We start from the raw sequence: 21,279 nt of genomic DNA on the forward strand, positions 1-21,279 counted from the left end.
AAGGCATACACAATTAATAACTTAGTAAAATAAAGAGTAAGCAAAAGCACATCCAAAACTCAACATCAGTGCATAAAGGGATAATTACATAAATAAGGGTGCTGAAACCATGGATTGGGTTTCCTCAAAAAAGACCCAGGATTAATACACTATAATATAATAAATATAATAAATAAATAATGGGCATACTTTTCATGTTTCATATATTTATGAAAGGAAGCATCATATAAAAACATAACAGTCAATTTTAGTAGGAGGATCTCAAAATAAAGGGGTTTTAGCTCCGAAATGTTGTGATTCCCACCTCCACCTGATCCTATGTGTCCACACGCTAGCTGACAGTATTTTTCTCTTATCTATCCATGTGTATTGATGTTTTATAATTGCTGTACTGTTAGCCTTGATCTCCTCCTTGTTCTAATAAAAATGTATATGATGATTGTAGCTGAGAGTCCAGTGCCTTTGTATAGATAAAGGAACTATGGGGAGATCTTGTGCATTCTTTAGAGTTACATGATACTTCCTTTTATACATAAATAAAAAGTTAGCTGTTTGGAGTACTGCCTATTATTTATTTAGCACATATACAATGGAAAACACCCTAAAAATCTCCCCAACATATTTAAGCTTTAATAAAAAGTGTATTTATCTAGGTCAAATAATGACCTTCAAAACACAAACTGTGCTATGAAAATGTGAATAACAATTAAACAAAAATAAACAAATGATCTGCTGCCATGTTACACTACATAAAATAAACAAATCATATTCTGTAATTCCAAAATATTAGTGCGGCGCTCTGTAAATAATCGAGTGATAAACAACAAAAAAATCCATAAATTAAAGTCCGTTTGTGATCACCACGTGAATTTAATCAGTATTTCCAAAATCACCACGTGAGTATTCAAATAAATCTTCAATTGTGCCATGCTCCCCTTTCAAGTGTGCACTCACCAGAATTATTTGCCTTCCATTCTCATGGTTGGCAATAGCGCTTTTGTATACATATTCCTCCAAAGGAAAGATAATCTCTCAGGACACGATGCGATTCCTTCCAGTAATGGTTTAAATTCTCCAGTGTATTAATACCTCTGACGGATACTTCCCACAAACATCACATAAAAAATAAAGATAGAGACCCGACATGGTGCAGTACAATTTAAAATCATTTATTCTCTGCCCGAGAATCTTACTTACATCTGAATAAAACAAGCCCAAAGATATGAGTGTATCGGTATGACGGTAATATCAGAGAGGGAAGACCGCACAATGCTCTCACCACTGCCGGTCCTTGCTCTCAGACAATCCCGCTTCACTTCCGGTTCCGATTATCGTCACTTCCGGTTGCCGCTTAACAAATACCAACGCATTTTGTCACTTCCGGACTTAATCATATTTATGGACTTAATCATATTTATGGATTTATGGACTTTTTTGTTGTTTATCACATGATTATTTAAAGAGCGCCGCACTAAAATTTTGGAATTACAGAATATGATTTGTATATTTAAGCTTTAGCAACAATTTAAATGCATGGAGCTAAAAGAAATTGAAGACAAATGGCATACCTCTTTTAAAACGACATCCATTTCCCCTTTACAAATGGCCTTGAAAGACAGTATTGTGTTTTTTGGGTCATGCTGTGACATTCTCTGCATGCACAAAAAAATGTGTTAAATAAACAACTCTGTAGCCAATCAGAACTGCTTCAGAAAGAATGATAGTTATGAATTCTAAGGAAAATAATGGTGTTGCTAACAGTAATTGAAAAGATATCAATCTTGTTATTACTCACAAAGTACAGAATAAAAAAATCATTGCAAAGAATACTAGAAACCTCATTCAAAAGCAATAGAATCAAAACGATATAATTAAATGTGCTTATAGTAAAAAACATACTACAGCAAACACCAGAGCACAAACAATATGTCCTGCTCACAAGCAGTGGGGTCTATTGGAAGGTAAGAGACCATATGTTCCGGAGACAGCAGAGTTGATTGAGGGCCAATTCACACCAGTGCATTTTAGAGCAGCTGTAAAACGCAGATCAACTGAAGGACATCTGAAAAACAATCATTTCCAGTGTGTCCTATTCACACCATAAGGTTGCATTGTGTTGTGCTAGAATGCAAAATGTATGTCAACGGAGTTAAAACGCAACTAAAATGGATGGTAATGTAAATGCATTTTAACGCAAGTCAGTGTGAATTGGCCCTTACTAAAAACAAATAGACTGTGCAGTTTGCAAGCGCCGTTGCCCCCAGAGCCCTGGTTCACACTGATGTGGTGCAGAATTCGAAGCGTTTTATGTGCAAATTCCACACCGCATCAGAATCGCACCTCATTCATGTGAACCACTGCAGGTGTGTACATTGAGTTAACAACACCCCGAAAGCGGTCCACAAAACGCAGTGCGATGTGCAGAATCGGATCGTATAGGTGTGAATACCCATGTGAACTGATTCTAGTGCGGACCCAAAAAGGATCCTGCACCTTTTTGGTGCGGGTGCATTGCGATTAGAGCCATACAAAATGTATGGCTCCAATCGCACCGCACACAAATCGCATGTGATTTGCATAGGAATGTGGCGCGGTTCCTGTGCAAAACACATGCAATGTACCGCACCGCATTTATGTTAACTCAGGCTGAAATGGAATTTTCTCCAGAGCTTAGTAAATGAGGTGAAACTTTACTTTGCAAAAAATACCCAATCACATGCAAAAAAAACTGCATTTTACTTTTGCATGATTGGATGAAGTCTGCAGAGTTTATCCTCATTTACTTAGCACTGGGGCAAATTCCCTTGCAAATTGCACAGTCTATTTGCCTTTAGTAAATCAACCCCATTGTGTGCGGCACAGTTATGAGAATTAGAAATAAAGTTCTTTATTTTGTTTTAAAGTGGTTGTAACTCACCAGAAAAAAATTGTGAAAGTCAATTATTTTTTTTTCCAAATTATCCATGCCTTTGTTTTATTTAGTCTAATTTGATTTTTGTTAAAAATTCCTGTTACTCCCCTAGTAAATGTTCTCCAACGTTAAAGATGGCAACAATCTGTAAGCTCATCTAGCTTCTGTAGATTTGCCACAGTAATGCTGCAAAGTCTAGATGCTCCATTTTGCCATAAAAACTAAAGCTGTTGTAGCATACTATGCCCATTGAATTAGTCTTGCTGACATCTTGCTGCTGACACTTGTTATTCAGAATCACAGCATTTGATTGACAGCAACTTCTTCATGGAGACTTATTACTGTCATATTACACAGCCAACCAGCAGCATGCAATTAGCTGGGAAGAACAAAACTAATACACAACTGCATGTAATGCAATCAGACTGTATGGCCCTAATAAAATGTATTGGCTAATCAATGTAAAGCAGCAATACCACTAGGACACAAGACATAGTATACAAATGTGAACAGTGAGCGGAAAAAGAAAATATTAAAGCAGCTAGCACAATGTGGCAAACCCTCTGCTTCCACTGTACAAACACATAAACAAAAAGGTGCAGTGCTAATAAAAGTGAATGAAATTGAACGATACATGTAGTATTGCAGTGTACCAAAATAATATGAATTATTTGTTTATAGGACACAAGACATGCTGAAGCTCTGTCCTGCACATGGATCCAGCCATGCAGAGCCAAAGAGAAGCAAAAAGGTCCTGTGACATGAAAAATGTACTTTATGTATTTTAGACCAATTGTTTTCACTGGTTATACTGAATTTAATACCATGTCAAGTAAAATTATGTATTGGATTTACCACTTACAGCTTTATGAGTTGAGCCTAAGGAGTGATCTATGCCTACCAAAGGCAGTATAAGCATAAAGGAAAAGAGAGATGAGATAAGGAAAGAGAGGAAAAGAAGAAAGATAATTTATTAAGGTAGAAGAAAATAAGACCCTTCACACTGGGATGGATAGCATGGATAGAATAGATATTAATCTACATTTCTAAGTAAGGAAAACTATTAGAGTTCATTCACACTGATCTGTTAGTAATGCACAAAGCTATGTAAAGTACTTTATTGAGTCATTCATTTTGGGTGGCACACTTATGCACATAGTCGGAGAACCACAGGGCAATTGCGTTTTAGTGCACTACAGTGTACAGATGTGAACCATATATGCATTGTGGTGCATTGCACTGAAAAAAAAGTATGTTAAAACACACACTGAAATGTCTTGGCAGACAATTGAAAATTAAGGGGCTTCCTTAAATTCATGCACAATAAATTGTGAAATACTGCACATTAACCTTCATATGGTAAATAATTGCAATGCATCAGAACAGTGTGAATGGGATCAATGGGTCCAATCCAAGATATACATGCTTACTCCATAGTTTTCAAATTCAGAAACATTTGAAACGGGTTTCATTGATGATGCTCTAGTACTACTTGCTACTGCTCTCTAAACAACACTGGAAGCTCTACAGCTAATCTTATATCACTCTCTATATATTATATTTACAGTGGAATTATCTTCAAGTAATGACATATCAGAAAGGACAAGATAGGATGGTTACTATATCTGCTATATATCTGCTATTATGGGTCTTTGATTTTCACCAGTCATGTGATTGAGCTAGACATCATTAAAGTATCATTTCAATTTCGAAAAACAAAAATCAGGTTAGCTATATACATTGCAAGCTCTTCTTTGCTGCTATTCGTATAAACTCACACAAGGATACCCCTGACTTCCTGCAGTCATTTATAAATTTCTGTGTGCTTAGTGGGATGGTCTTGCGCCTTTACAGTAGTCATAAGATGAGTCCTGGTATTATCAGAAGAAAAAAACTGCTGGGACCAGCAGTGGGCCAACCACATAAGCAGGGAAATTTCTGGGGGAGTTTTGTACATGTATTTATTCTTTACAAAGGGAAAAAAGGTGTCAACTTTGGATTTCATGTAGTTGCCCTTCAATACCCATGTAGGGTGGTTCAAATGTATGAATGTATTGTATAACAATTTGTAGTCAACAGAAAAATATTGATTATTTAGTGATCTTTTGTCTTCATTTATATCTTGAGGTTGTCATGTTGTCATGACCTAATACTGCTTGTACTGGTTTAGGTTTTATATACATTTTTTAGTGTTCTATTTTTTCTTTGTATTTTTGTATAATTTCTTTCACTCACTCTCTTTCCTTAGTCGACAGAAATTTTTGAGTGGGTTACTTTTCCATCAGATCCTTACACAAAAACTGAATACATAAGACTTTGGTCTTGAATAATTGACATTGAATGTTTTTTTTTTACAATTCTCTGATTCAGCTATCCTTATAACCCTCATAAGGCACTTGTTGCTTTGTTTTGTTGTTTTTGATGTATGTGTGAGATGCCAATATCAATAAAAATAAATCATATGAAAAAAAAGAACATCTACAATTTTTTTTAAAGAAAGCTTTAATCTCTGCAAGTGAATAAAACTTAGAGCCATGTTTATCACAGAAAATGAAATACCCTCTAAAACGAAAATAAGAACTATGAAAGACTTAAAAGGTTATGTTGATGTAATATACTATAGTGAATTTAGGTACATGAGGTACATCAAGGAGTGAGCAGTCAGTGGGGAGAGAGAGACAGAATCTCAGGTAGAACAGTGCCTGGTGAGAGATGGAGAGGAATTAGCAATGAGAGGAGAACAGTCAGCAGGGAAGATAATGAGAGTCCAAAGGAAAGTAATGTATGCAATGGTAAACAATGAGTTTTTTGGGGATGGATGCTTAGGGGAGAGTATGCTTATTAGTGGTAAATTCCAAGACCTGTGCAAACTGCCCTCAAGTGCTTCTTACCAAAGTTGGCAGCCCATTGACTGCAGCCACAGCAAACAATTCATTCATGCAGAACTACCATGACCCCAGTTAACCAGAAAGGGGTAGAAAGTACAAATAAGTGACCAGTAAAAACACCTTTGGTCTCCTCTAGAATGGCAAATTGAGAGTGTAGTTTCCAGTTAACCAGAACTGGAAACTACAGTTAACCCAGTTAACCAGAAAGGGGTAGAAAGTACAAATAAGTGACCAGTAAAGAAGACCTTTGGTCTCCTCTAGAATGGCAAATTGAGAGTGTAGTTTCCAGTTTGCACTAAAATTCTATTCAAAATAGAGAGCACATGATACTATCCACAGGACACGGGAGTATCCCACACTGCATCTGCATTTAAAAAAACAAGTCTTTTAAAAAACACAGACCATGGCCTGCAGTGTACTTCTTGGCGTTCTCTGTATAATGCTACAGAGAACACTCCACGATAGGAGGACAGCTTTAAAGTACCAAAGTAGGCATGTGGAGGATACAGTATTAAGAAAAAAAAAACACTTGGCATATTCACAAAGGACAGTGGTTTTTTTTGTTTTTTTTAACAGCAGTATAGCTATGGTAAAGTAATATTTCTGCTTTATATATGGGTCTCTAACTTTCTCTATTCTTCTCACAGTCCCTCCTTCAATGATCACCCAATGCTGTCCACTTCTACTTTGCTTAAAGCCTTTTTGTAGAGTACCCTCTAAGGTCATCAAATGCTGCTGTATACCTGGTAGCCCTGGTAAATATACACAACCCTCAATTGATTTTGCTCTTGGAATGCCACATATGCTGCACTGGCCATACGTCACCATTTCTCTAGTATCTCTCAAGGCAATATCTGTAAAGCAGAGCTCCACCCAAAAGGGGACGTTCCGCTTTAAAGACTGGTCCCCCACTCCCCATTAAGGATTGGCACCTTTTGGGATTGGGGGGGGAGCACGTACCTGAAATTGACAGGTACCCGCTCCTACTTCTGCTGCAATCGCCTAGGCGATCGGAAGCGGACCTTGTCCTCCCCCCCTCCATCCCTGTAGTCTTCTGGGACACGTGACAGGTCCCAGAAGACTACAGGACCATTCAGAAAGTGCAGCACTACTTGCGCATGCACAGTGGGCACACGGCTGTGAGGCTGCAAGCTGTCACAGCCGAGTGCCCACACTGAAGATGCCGGCATCGGGAACACAGGACGGCCGGTAAAACGGGCAGTGGGGAGGACACCACAGGATCGAGTTTTTGTAGCTGCTGACTTTTATTTTTTTTCAGTGTAACTGCAACTCCACTTCAACTGCTACTGGCTGGTACATCTACTGTACTTCCTTAAAGATATAATTATCTCTTACCTTAAAATTTTCGACCCACTGAAGAATCAATCTTGCATCACTGCCACCACTGCTTGCCGCCTTCTCCAACTCTTCTACTAGTTTATTTAATACAGACCTTGCTGTTTCAGCGCAAAAGGAATCTGTTCCAGTGATATATTCCCTGTAGCAACATTGTGTATATGTAAGTTCGACAAATAGTTTGGTGTCCACACTTCATACCACATACAATACATCTACAGTGTAGAAGACAAGTGCCAAGATGGTACGTAATTAAAAGCTACCAGAATTTGATAACTGCTAAAACATGCAGTGTGTACAGGGATATACTGTACATTTTACAGTAGGCTAGAAAAGTAACATTGCTTAGACTGCACCTATCAGAGAAACACTTTAGACACATATAGCATGAAAAAGGATTATAAACACAGAACAGTAGGTTCTGGCGCTACAATTTTGTCATTGGCACCTTTTTGTGATAAAAGGTTGGTCTTCAGCACAGAGTATTCAAACAGGGAGTTGAGTTTACATAAAGAAAGTGAAAGTGGTTGTAAACCTCACACATACAATATGAACAAAGCATAACCCTCTTTAGTGTTTACTTGTCTCAGTTAAGAGAACTAAATGTCATTTCTGTCTGCTGCCTCGTTTCCCTGCTATGAGCATGAATCACTTTTGAAAGCTTTCTTGACACCAAGAGAAAAATGGTGACAAGAGGGATCTTCAGTAGATTGACATCCTCAGTTCTGTTCTTGTTTGCTGTGTAAAAGGGGTGTGTCTCTTCCCTCAAATCGGCTCTCAGAGCTCTCGTCACTGAGTTCTGCAGTGTTTAATTTCTGCTCTCCACCTCATTTTTCTGAACTCCTGGAAAAGCTTTTTAAATTCAGCACTTTGAATGGATGAGGAAAAGAGAAGACTGTATATAAACAGGTACAACTTTCAGTTCTCAAAAGTTTGCATACCTTGGCAGAAATCATGACATTTTAGCTTTGATATTGAAAATATGACTGATTATGCCAAAAACTGACATTTATTGGAGGTTAGTGATTATATGAAGCAAATTATTATAACATAGCTGTTTGGCTCCTTTTAAAACCATAATATCAGAAATCACCCAAATTGCCCTGATCAAAAGTTTACATACCCTGGAATGTTTGGCCTTGGTACAGACACACAAGGTGGCAATTAAAAGTCAATTTCCCATATGTGTGGCTTTTTAAATTGCAATTAGTGTCTGTGTATAAATATTCAATGAGTTTGTTAGCTCATACGTGGATGCACTGAGCAGGCTAGATACTGAGCCATGGGGAGCAGAGAAGAACTGTCAAAAGACCTGCATAAAAATGTATTGTACTTTATAAATATCTCTTGATAGCAAGCCAAGGTCAGGTAGACCAAGAAAGATTGCAGCCACAACTGCCAGAAGAATTGTTTAGGATACAGAAAATATCCCACAGGTAACCCCAGGAGAATAAAAGGCTGCTCTGGAAAAAGAGCAAGGAGCACAATATGACGATACTTGAACAAAAATTATCTGTATGGTCAAGTTGCCAGAAAGAAGCCTTTACTACGCCAATGACACTAAAACGTTACATACGATATGTCCGACAACACCTTGACACACCTCACCAGGTGTTTTTGCAGCACTGGAGCAGCAAAGACTTCTCCCTGACAACCTGATTTATTGTGAGTGATAGCATTAGAGGGAGGGTTAGTGCTATCATTAAAGAGGAGTGACATAGTTAGTCTGGCTGAAAAAAGAGGAAAGCAAAAAAACCCAGCAAAGCATGATCCAATTTGATCCTGCTGGGAAAAATATTCCTCCCTGATCTATTGAGAGGCAATCAGATATTCCCTGGATCAACGTTACCTATAAATGTTAGTATCCAGTTATATTCTGTGTATCTAAGAAACAAGCCAGACCTTTTTTGAATCTATTGAGAGGCAATCAGATATTCCCTGGATCAACGTTATCTATAAATGTTAGTATCCAGTTATATTCTGTGTATCTAAGAAACAAGCCAGACCTTTTTTGAAGCAATCCACTGAGCTGGTCAGAACCAACTCTTGAGGGAGTTTATTCCACATTTTCACAGCTTTCACTGTGAAGAAACCTTTCCATGTTTGAAGTTTAAATTTCTTTTCCTGCAGATGTAGAGTGCCCCCTTGTCCTCTGTGATGACCTCAGGGTGAATAGCTCTACACCGAGTTCACTATATGAACCAATGATGTATTTATACATGTTGATTATATCCCCCCCGTAATCTCCTCTTCTCAAGAGAGAATACATTCAGTTCCTCTAATCTTTCCTCATAGCTGATCTCCTCCATGCCTCTTATCAGTTTGGTTGCCCTTCTCTGTACTTTCTCCAGTTCCCCAATGTTCTTTTTGTGAATTGGTGCCCAAAACTGAACTGTATATTCCAGATGAGATCTTACTAATGATTTTTACAGGGGTAAAATGATATCTCTCTCTGGAGTCTATACCTCTTTTAATACAAGAGAGGATTTTGCTCGTTTTAGAAACTGCAGCTTAACATCGCATGCCATTATTAAGCTTGTGATGTAACAGAACTCCCAGTTCCTTCTCCACCATTGATTCCCCCAGTTGTACTCCCCGTAGTATGTATGATGCATGCATATTCTTAGCCCGAAGTGCATAACGTTACATTTATCAACATTAAACCTCATTTTCCACATAGTTGCTCAATTAAAAAGTGCATTGAGGTCGGCTTGTAAGTTGAAGACATCCTGTAAGGACGTTATTCCACTGCACAGTTTGGTGTCATCTGCAAAGACTGAAATGGGATTTATAATCCCAGACCCTATATTGTTTATAAATATATTAAAAAGTAAGGGTCCCAACACTGAACCTTGGGGTACACCACTGATGACCCCAGACCATTCAGAGTATGAAGCATTAACCACTACTCTATGAATACAAGTTACAGTTAGTGTTACGGGGGAGGCAGTGTTAGGGTTAAAGTCAGGGTTACAGGGAAGGATCATTTAGGGTAATTGCAAGGGTCAGAGTGGACCCTAAAGGGAGGATTAATGTTAGATTACAGTATTAGCTAGTGTTAGGGTTACAGGAAGGGTTAGCATTAGGTTACAGTGAGGGATAATGTTAGACCCCTTTAAGATGGGCATTTCGATTTTCCTGTCAGACCTGATCGGAAGGTCTATTCATCCCCATGGACAGGTGCATGTAAAAGGACTTGTGAGCACTTAAACCCACCTACTCCTGGGTTCAATCAGGCCCGCTAAAAAAAATGGAAGGAGATCCATCCTCTTCCGTCTAGGTGGATCAGATTGGAGGGCAGTCAGGTGTAAACAGTCAGCAGAGTCTGTTTACTCCCGGCCACCCATACAGCAGCCTCTGTCCATGTCCGTTCTGCAGATACTCAGCAAACACGGATGTGTCATCCACCTGCTTTCCTCTGATCAGTCCACCCCATGTGAACGGGGCCTTATGGTTACAAGTTGAGTTAGTTCTAGGGTTACAGGAGGGATCACTGTTAGGTTACAGCAAAAGTGTCAAAATTACAGAGAGGGTTGGTGTTGGGGTTCAATGGAGAAATAGTGTTAAGTTACAGGAAGTATAACTGTTAGGGTTACAGGGAGAGCTGGGGTGGGGAAGTCTAGGGAGGAACACTGTTCTCAGCCGTGGAAGTTCTGAAATGAGAACTACCAGCACAGATTTTCCAGCACTTAATGCTAATGTATTGCTATAAAAAGTAAAATATACCTTTAGTGGAAAAATGACTCAACAGTAATTTGTTGAAAATATTTATTGAGAACATTTTGGAGTAGTCTTCTTGTGCTACACAAATGCAGCAAGGCATTGCCCACATGCACATATGTAGTTCCAAATCTCCTCTTTCATATTTTTGGAAAAACAGTGATAAACTGGAGATTGACACCATGCAGAATAGCATCTGCATAGCAAAAGAATGAATCATTTGTGGAAATGACAGGAAACAGACCTCAAGATAGGAAAACAGCATAAAGCAGAACGGTGGGCCTGCTGTTTCTTCGCCTCCATGTTCTGCAATTGGAACTCTCAAATTATCCCCTTAATATGGGGTGGAACTTTTTATAGAGAGAGCACTTAGAATTTCCTGCCTGACCTTACTCCAAAGAGATGTATTAGCCATAACACATTCCTTTCACATTAAAGAGAAAGCTAAAGCTGCAGGCCTTCACTACCAGAAAAGTATACATGAAATTATCTGATCTCTCCAAACAAATCATTCAAAACAGGAAAAAGCTACTTCCCTTAACCACTTGCCCTCCTGAGGATTTACCCCCCTTAATGACCAGGCTTCTTTTTGCTACTCGGCGCTGCACTAATTAAACTGATAATTGCACGGTCATGCAATGCTGCTTCCAAACGAAGTTTACGTCCTTTTTTCACACAAATAGAGCTTTCTTTCGGTGGTATTTGATCACCTGCGCGCTTTTTATTTTTCACGCTATAAACCAAAAAAGACCAAAAATTTTTAAGAAAATTATATTTTTTACTTTCAACTATAAAAAATATATAGTAAACTCAAAGTTAGTTATAAATTTAGGCCAAAATGTATTCTGCTTCATGTTTTTGGTAAAAAAAAATCCCAATAAGTGTATATTGATTGCTTTGTGTGAAAGTTATAGGGTCTACAAACTATGGTATAGATACTGCAAGTGCGCCATTTTTTTGCTATACAGCGCTGCGCTAGTTTAACAGACAATTGCGCGTTTTTTTCCCCACAAATTGAGCTTTCTTTCAGTGGTATTTGATCGCCTGTGCGTTTTTTATTTTTTGTGCTATAAAAAAAAAAGGCTGACAATTTTGAGGAAAAAAAACAATATTTTGGACTTTTTGCTATAAAACATGTCCCGTAAAAAAAAATTTAAAAATCAAATTTAGTCATAAATTTCTGCCAAAATGCATTCTGCGACATGTCTTTGCTACGAAAAACCCCAGTACGTGTAAATTAATTGGTTTACGTGAAAGTTATAGCGTTTACAAATGGCGGGAAAGATACTGGGATTTTAAATTTTTTTTTATACTAATAATGGTGGCGATCAGCGACTTATGGCTGCGATCAGTGACTTATGGCGGCGATCAGCAACTTATGGCGTGACTGCGGGACTGCGGCGGACATTCTGACACTGGGGGGGAACTGACTTGGGGTCACTGACAACCCCAGTGACATCAATGCAGTGATCAGTGCAAAAAAAAAACACTGACACTGTACTAATGGCACTGGGGAGGAAGGGGTTAACTTTATTATTCAGTGAAAGGGTTAACTGTGTGAGGGAAGTGTTTTACTAGGGGGCGGGGTGTGTACTGCAGGTAACACCACTGATCGGGACAGATAAACTCTTCTGTCCTGATCAGTGTGTCAGGAGCTGTCAGGGAACTGACAGAAAGCACAGCTACTGCAGCTGTGATCTCTGTCACTGATTGCCGCTAATTGCCGGAACATAGCCGGTAACGACCGGCTGTGACCTGGCGACTGACATCCGCGGCCGTGATCGGCCTCGCGCGCGCCCCCTATCTGTTTTAAAAACACACGTTTTAAAATGTGGTTTTGCCCAGCCGTGCCGCCCTGCCACCGTATTTCTACAGTGGCTGGGCGGCATGTGGTTAAAAGTTCTTGGGAACAAAACAATCTCATATAAATAGGGAGATTCCTACTTGTCTCCAGATAGGACAAAATGTTTGCTATTTTCAGTTTGGGAGCACACCTAAATAATAAAGAACACAAGGGGAAAAAAGGGGGTGCCTGTTTCAAGGCCCCTTTTCCTTCATGGCATCGTTTCAGCAACAGGAGATTCCAGGCTTCCCATACCTGCACATGTACCTGTGAAGGAAGACATGTGAGGAAAAGATCAAGTGACCTTTCCTATAGGTTGAGGAAAGGTCGGATGACCTCTTAGAATGTTTTAGAAGGGCCTTGTCCACCTGTATAAAACTGAGGTGCCAGCTGTTAGGGATACTCCACCTGTGAGTTCCCTGCCCCCCCCCCCTTTTTTTAAATTTCTTGTTATTAGTGTAAATGCCTCATGTCATAGTGACAGGGTCTGTTTTTGTTTTTGGTAAATTTATTTATTTATATAGTAATGTGATTTTAAAATTTTGAAAAATAAAATTAGATACCGTTTTTTATTCTTTACTTTGAATTTAGTGTTTTTATTTATTATTTTTTCATTATTTCCTTGGAGTTTTTATTATTATTAATTTGGGTTGTATTGCAGTTTAATCAACACTAAAATATCTGATTTTATATTTGTATGTAATAAGTATATAAATATTTTTACAGCATTGATTTAAAAATCCTACAAAATGTTTCTCAATTTAGGGACAGTTCACAGCAGGAATCACACAGGAATGCATTGTGATTCACATGCAGTGCAGTGTGGTGTGATTTGATTGATTGCTATCTTACACACAAGTTGCAATTTTTGGCCCTGAAATGGATGACTGTAAAGAACTAAGAGAGGAAGATAGACAAAAATCATTCTCACCACAGCCAAGTTGGGCAAGACAGGACATAGATGGGAACAGAAATGCTGACGCCCTGTCTCGAAGGTCTTATAACGCTGAAGCTTCAGAAGAACAGAATCTACTGCAATCTGACTCGAGTGAACGATGAAGGCCTATACATTTTTACTACACAGGATTTAAATGAAAGATAAATCCACAGACCCGCTTTGTCAGCTAACTCTGAAAGCTCTACAAAGTCACTAGCCAGGGCTTTGCAGACTGAATCTCAAGAGAGGGTCAGGTGGATTCATATGGACTGGAAATTGTTGCATCTCTCTAATGGATTGATTTATAGAGGAGCTCTTGCTGGTGATTCTTCCTGAAACACAGGAATGCAGTATAAGTGGCTTTTCATAATGAACATGGTCACCTGGTATCAGAGAGAACTTTCAACCTAGTCAGAGTCTGATTATACTGGCCTTGCATAAAGGTGGAGGCTGAAAGTTACTGCCACTTTTGTTTGCGTTACATACAGCAGAAGATCTTGCCCACTAGAGCCGCTCCAATGGGCCACCTAAAAAACCAGGGCCCCATTAAGTTGTGCATGGATTTCCTTGTAATTACAAATTCTGTTTCTTTGGAGACCATTTAGTGGAGGGAGTGTGTAGCCCCTTGGCCAGCTCAGTGAAGAAAGAAGAGAGGTGGGATGCGATTGGCCACATATGTGTTCAAATCAATCTGTCCAGTCTGCTGGAGGAGAGGAAGAAGGTGCAGACTTCCAGATGATATCAACAGGATCTTTAGGGAGATGGAAACTGGCAGCAGGAGGTGTATAGGGTGCTATGCTTGCCTCTTTGCTGCTGTTGGGTCAGTCCATGGGATAGAAAAAATACTACACTATGGGAGTGTTCCTTTATGCCGATTTGATGATCACTTAATTATTTATTATATGTAATGTTGCTTTAATTCCTCTTTGTGCTTATTGATGCACGTTTATTTCCACTGTGGGTTTTTCACTGGCATCAATCCTGATTATAAGATGCATTTTTAGTTTCATGCACCTTGTATGATTAGTTTTGCACATTTTTTTTGCTTTTTGATTTCGTCACAGTTTTCTTTGCACGGTGCTGTTTGTGCCCTTTTATTTAGGACATATTATGTTGAATACATCATTTATGTTCCCCTGTTGATTATTGTGCACGTTGTTTTCATCACAATCCATATTGCACTTAGTTTGGTCTGGTTTCAGGCCTTTACATTTTTATGTATGATTTATAATGCATTTATAGTTTCATGCACCTTGTATGATTAGTTTTGCACATATTTTTTACCATTTGATTTTGGCACAGTTTTCTTTGCAGTGCTTTTTGTGCACTTTTATTTAGCATGTGTTAGTCCAATTATATTGAATACATTATTTATGTTCACTTGTTGACTATTGTTCACATTGTATTTCATCACAATCTATATTGCACTTAGTTTGGTCTGGGTTCAGGCCTTTACATTTTTACGTATTATTTATGTTAACTTGCTGATTATGTGTCTTTGTCACAGTTGATATTGCACCTAATTAGGTCTGGATTCAGGCCTTTATACTTATCACCTCTGTTTTGGGGTTATTTTTTCTGTCTCCCCACTCTTCGAATTATTGTGTCCTTAGTACTATTGATATTAGCGCAGCACCATTTTATTTGTTTGTCCTTATGACCTATTGACTGAGTTCACACCAACACATTGCGTTGCGTAAAAGTTAAAGTGGTAGTAAAGCCTACCTTGTTTAGATGTACCTACAGGTAAGCACAAAATAAGGCTTACCTGTAGGAACAGTAGTTATCTCCTAAACGGGCACTGTTTAGGAGGTATTTACTAAAGTTACAGCCGGTGAAGTCACCGACACATGCGCACTGCGCTCTCAATGAATGTCGTACCATCCACTGAGAGAGCCGTGCCACATCCATCCATCCACATGCATGAGCGGGAGTGATGTCATCATGGCTTCGTCAGTTAAACAGCTGAAGCCCATGAACCCAGGAGACAAACTGCGTGAAGATGGAAGCCATGTCAGCAGTGACAGCACACCACTGGAGTGCTTTGTTCTAAGGTAAGTCTTTCATAATGTGCTACTATGTGATGCATACTAGCACATTATGACATTATTTTGCAGGGGACATTTTTTTGCAAATTTATTTGGGTAGTTTACTATTGCCTTAAATGAAGTATATGTTTAATAAATAAAGTTAGAATACAAGGGGAAAAAAACAAGCACCAACATGTGCCCACTGGGGTGAACAGGCAGGGAAGGGTTAAAACCACTGTCAGATTATTTTATGCTATGTGCATCCCATTGAGGAGATTTGCCTTTACTTGCTGTCCTGGAGTTGCTAGAGGAAATGAGAGGAAATCTCTACATAGTTAATGTGTCTCCAGACTCTCCACTGAAAAATTTTTGCTCTATTCTTGTTCCAGTAACAACCCAAAATTTTAGACCTTCTCCGACTTTTAGTTCAATTGACAATGGTCACCAGGACAAACAGAGAGGTTAAATCTCCCTGACAGAGACAGAGACAATAGTGGGGACTTTATAGTGGTTCTAATTCTCCCCTACTCTATCCAAATCTACATAAAAGTTTTCCTTCAAACACACTTTAATTTATAGTGTGCGCATTTCTTTATAATATGATTAATGCACAATTAATGTTAAGAGAAGTATGGGAATAAAAAAAAAAAATAAAATCATACCTCACCTAGATGGCTGCAGCACCGACTCCAGCAGCAGCTGTCACCCACCGACTCTACCCTGAGAACTGAGCAATCAAACACCATTGATCACTCGCTTCTCCCCTACTGTCTGAGCAGAGAGCAGTGACTGTCAGTCTCCAGCTCTCTGCTCTGCTCTGCCCCTCCAGTACTCACTGGAGAGCTGGGTTGTGAAGAGGGCAGGAGGGGCTGGCACAGGCTCTCAAGGCAGAGCCAGATGCCGGTCCCGGCCAGTCCCGAATGTAAAGTCTTTAGGTTTAGCCCGCTGTTGGCTAAAAATGGGTCAAAGAGCTTTGGCTATACGTTTCCTTTAAGTTTTGAATTCTACTTTATTCTATGTATATGTTAGAAATTGCATGTTTTAGGTTTGATGTTGTTTATTTTCAGTACATTTTTACCAGCAATATCATAATATGACAAATTGACAATGATTGATTCAAATAATATGATTGATGCACAGCTTATGTTGGTTTAAATGATAAATCTGCCTTATTTGTTGTATATTTTAGAAATTGCATGTTCAAGGTTTACTGCTGCTGTTCCTTTTTCTGTGTATTTTTTTTACCAGCCAATACCAAGATATTTTATCTCCTTCACGCCTAAGGGTAAAACAAATATTAATTTCTAAGCACAATTTTTCAACTTTGACATGTGTTAGTAAAGCCATACATATCATCACAACTACTTTGTGCATCCAGGTGGATTGTACCTTGTTTTTTTCAGCACAATTTGGGCTTTCATTTGGTGGTAAATGGTAGCAGCTATCTCCTGATTTTGTTTTTTGTTATTAACGGAAAATTGGCCCAAAATAGTAAAAAGACCTTTTAAATCTAACTGAATATTTCTTGCTACTACCATAACCTACCACCAAAGAACAACACAAGATAAATTCTCCTGCTGCTGACAATCACAGTGATACCATATATATGTATGTTAGCTGTTTGCACCCATAGTACAGCTCAGAAACATTCATGCGCATTTTGCTTTTTTTTATCCTACCTATAACACCCTGACGCTTAATGACACTGATACTAATTAATAAAAAAAAAATACTGACCTTGACCTCTGACATTGACCTTTGACCCTGACCTTGACCCAAACACTAACCCTGGCACTGACCTAGCTCAAACCTTGATCTAGAAATTGAAAAAAAAATTATTACTATTATTATTGTTTTTTTTTTCATAGTTTTTTTTTCTCTCTGCTCCATTCCGAGAGAAAAACATGCGGGCGGGTTTCCCAGTGACTGATCACTGTGATAGCCAATTAGAAGCTATCAAAGCGATCAGGTGACCCTGATCATGAATATGGGACCCAGAGCTCTCAGTAAGCGGGTTGCTCCCAGCACAAAGACATAAGTGCAAATATGCAGCCCCAAGGATAAAAGCCCAGCACAGTGAGGTCACATATTTGTGTACGCTCAGCGCTGAGTGGTTATAGAAACCATGCAATTGACCATTGGATACACAATCCATATTACTGTTGCCATTGTTTTAAAATCTGTCAATTAAAATGCAGTATAAGGTCATCTAAATCTGTGTTTGTAATATATTTTATATGTCATGGTGGGATACTCACCAAGGCTGACTCTCCAACCATTCACCAAGGTACTGCCTCACCTTCTGGGGAAAATCTCCATACACATTTTGGAAATGCTCTGGAGGCATTTTCATCACATAACTCCAAACAGAAGGGCCTTTGGACATATCTGCAAGTGTACACACTGAAAAAAAAAATATTAATGTAAGTAAAGTATAAAGTCATAATTTAAGTGTTTATGGCTGTAATAGGCAGGACATTTAACAAAGGAAAATTCTGTAACAAAATTAGACACACTTTATTTATAACTGGATAGTTAAGCTGTATGTACAACCAAACCTTGTATTTGTTTTTAATAGAGTAGGGAAGGGTTAATCCCTTGAAAGTTATTTTTTTGCTGTATGTGCCCCATTGAGGACATTTTACATTCACTTAACAAAGTGAGGGGGTATTAGTATCTTAGACAGTTGGCATCATTAGATGGGTCCCCACTAGAAGATTTACTGCCATATTTTGTTTGGTGAAAATTAAGAATTTGCTCCCATTTTTTATCAGTTACAATGGTAAAAAGAGTGGTGAATCTCCCCAGCAGGGACACAAACAGCAATAGAAACTTGACAAAGGGTCTAACCCTTCCCTACTTTATCCAAAAAAAAAAAATCCACCTTTACATATATGTCATATTAGACTGTATGACAGTTAATGCATATCATTACAGCTTACATTATTATGAAATGGAAAGCATAAAAACTCCTAAAATGGTTCTAAAGTGTAGGTGTTTTTTATGTTATTGCATCCCTCTCCCAAACACTTACCTGAGTCCTCTATAGATCCAGCTCTGTGACCAGCTGCAGGACTATTCTCCCCTCTTCCTGCTCTCAGACTACAGCAGGAGCCAATGGCTGCTGCTGCTGTCAGTCAAACCCTATGAGGAGTGAGAGGGGAGCGTGACTGAGCCACACTGTGAGTGCGCCCACACGGATGCCCCCATAGCACATGGCCGGCTATGGGGACACTTGTAAGAAGAAGGATGGGAGAGCACCAGTGGGGGATTGCTAACGAAGGGGTAGGAGACTTTTTTTGTGCAATATTGTTGCACAGAGCAGGTAATTATAATCTATTTTTTATTTGCATGAAAACATATAATTGCTCCCTGTACAGCCTACTTGCCAGGGCCTGTCATCCCCCCCCCCCTCCTCCCCATGGCTGTGAAAGAAAGATCAATCAACCAGAGAGACAGCTCTGTTTACTATGACCTAGAACCATGTGTGTGCTAGTCCACAGAGGAGGGAAACATGACCAGGTGTAGTGCAAAGCAAGTACAATCTTCAGCTCTTTATTACTATTTTGTAGAACTAAAAAATAATATTACAAAAAAAATCAACAAAATGCTATATGACAAGGACATGCTGTTTATGATAGCAACAGCTGGTTCTTCCTCTTTTTACATATATGCATATTGTTGACAATTGCAAACATTTTGTAAACAACTGCAAACTGTGTAAATCAGCTGTAAGTTCTCAGGCTGTGTTGTATATATATGTGCATCACAGTTATCTAGAAAAACAATAAAAACTATTGGCAAAGAAAAAAAATCAACAAATGAAATCAAATTTAAACTGATTTTGCAAATTTCAAAGTCACCATCAGTATACTTTTATGAAGATGGGTGAGATAATATATTTAATTGGACTTTTCCATTATTCACTTCTGTTGTATATTAAGAACATACAAAATATAAAACTATATATATATATATATATATATGTGTGTATAATATCTGTGCAGACATATATTACATATAATATAGTTTTATATTTTGTACTTGCCCATTTATGAGACAGGGGTTTGGTGCTGTAGCAGCTACTTATATCACTTTTTGTTATTTTTATTTGATTCATAGTATCGCGTAAGGTTTTTTTGTCACATTGCATTATTAAAAACATACACTACAAATGCTGGGCTTTGAGTGTTAATTATGTACCTGCCTTAAACGTCCAGTTGGCTTTTTTAATGCATCAAATGATTTGCCATATAGTTTATAGTTTTATTAAAGCGGTATTAAAGCCAAAAGCGAATATTTATTATATTGCAACTTACCATTTCTTAGATATGAAGGCTGCATTCGTTTTCATTTTATAAACTTTCCTTTATTTTCACCTAATCATCTGGCCAGTAAGTCTGTATTTGAACAGAGCAATCTGTTCTGCAGATGTAGCAGTTACAGGGTTGAGACAAACTATTTACTACTGACAGGGGTGCTTACAATGGTCAGATTTTATTTATTCATGTAAAACCTTTATACCAAAAGGGAAAAAATATTACCGTAACTGCCTTAAAAGCTAGGTAGCTGGGTTGTGGCTTCAATTTATTACTGTATCTAAATCTGCTAGTGCAAAAAGCACTTTCCTCCCCCCAGACTGACAATGCTGATGTCCAAAAGTGCCCCTGTGCTCCTTCATCCATATCTAATGATTGGTAAGCTGCGATATATTACTTTTTTGGTTTTGGATTTAATAGCACTTTAAACATGTTATTTTAATGTGATTTATCCTTTTTTTATTCTGCCACTGCTGCTGTTTGTTTTTTTATGCACTAACTCTGTTCCTGATAGAGGGAATTCCTGCAGAGGTATAACCTTTCCCTCCCTCTCAGCTTCTTACTGCATAGCTTGAGGTGGGAGACTCCATCTTCCTCAGTGTCACCTAATCTTCAGCAGCTTCACACTTTGGATTTCTTCTGCAAAGAGGATCACCCAGAATAATGGTTTCTGACCTTAGTCCTCAAATGCAGGCCATGTTTTGGGAATTTCCTTTAGATAAAATTACTCTCATAAATATCAAGCCATTAACATTGATTTGAAGCACCTGCGTGAGATGGGGAAACAGATCTCATTGTTTGAACACTGTTTGGGTGGAAGTAAATTAATGTTTTGACTGACATTCTGCAGTTTAGCCACAAGATGTCACTGTTTTTCTAACACAGCCTCAGACTGCATAGATATTTGTATATTCATGAAGAGGTGGAGTTTTTTTGCACACAGAGTTAGAGAGAACAGGAAGGAGAGAGAGACGCCATGTTTTGGAACATGGTGAATAAGGGGCCGTGTGAGCTGAGAATCTGATAACATCCAGGTGTGAAAGCGTCCCTGAGTAACCAGAGCTGCAGCTGAGTGAAGCTGATGAGATTGCTGCCAGGAATGCTGATGAGATTGCTGCCAGGAAGGCTGATGAGAGCACAGGAACTAAGCAACATATACGGTGAGACCGCATGCTTGTTGGAGAGACATTTGTTCTGTTCAGAGTCACCAGCGGATGCAAAGCAGATCCGGGTTGGTAAGAACGTGCACGCACCTCATTTCAGTGTTGGCGCCTT

At 38.7% G+C, this 21,279-nt stretch overlaps 1 protein-coding gene across 4 annotated transcripts in view; it reads right to left on the reverse strand.

Annotated features, from left to right (window-relative positions):
* STAT6 (signal transducer and activator of transcription 6) overlaps positions 1 to 21,279 on the reverse strand; it is a 270,518-nt gene that overhangs the window by 80,153 nt on the left and 169,086 nt on the right. For 3 of the 4 annotated variants that reach the window (XM_089681099.1, XM_089681103.1, XM_089681111.1), the window contains 3 exons: positions 17,944 to 18,088; positions 7,156 to 7,297; positions 1,569 to 1,652 (listed from right to left, as the gene is read on the reverse strand). In XM_089681099.1, the coding sequence (XP_089537225.1) occupies positions 1,569 to 1,652; positions 7,156 to 7,297; positions 17,944 to 18,071 (354 nt within the window). In that variant the 5' untranslated portion in view covers positions 18,072 to 18,088. The remainder of the gene's footprint in view (positions 1 to 1,568; positions 1,653 to 7,155; positions 7,298 to 17,943; positions 18,089 to 21,279) is intronic. The other variant, XM_089681115.1, reaches the window with a different exon arrangement.

The sequence above is a fragment of the Staurois parvus genome, unplaced genomic scaffold (genome assembly GCF_062004578.1).
Source record: "Staurois parvus isolate SC_StPar_1 unplaced genomic scaffold, SC_StPar_1.0 ptg000017l, whole genome shotgun sequence".
Taxonomy (NCBI): domain Eukaryota; kingdom Metazoa; phylum Chordata; class Amphibia; order Anura; family Ranidae; genus Staurois; species Staurois parvus.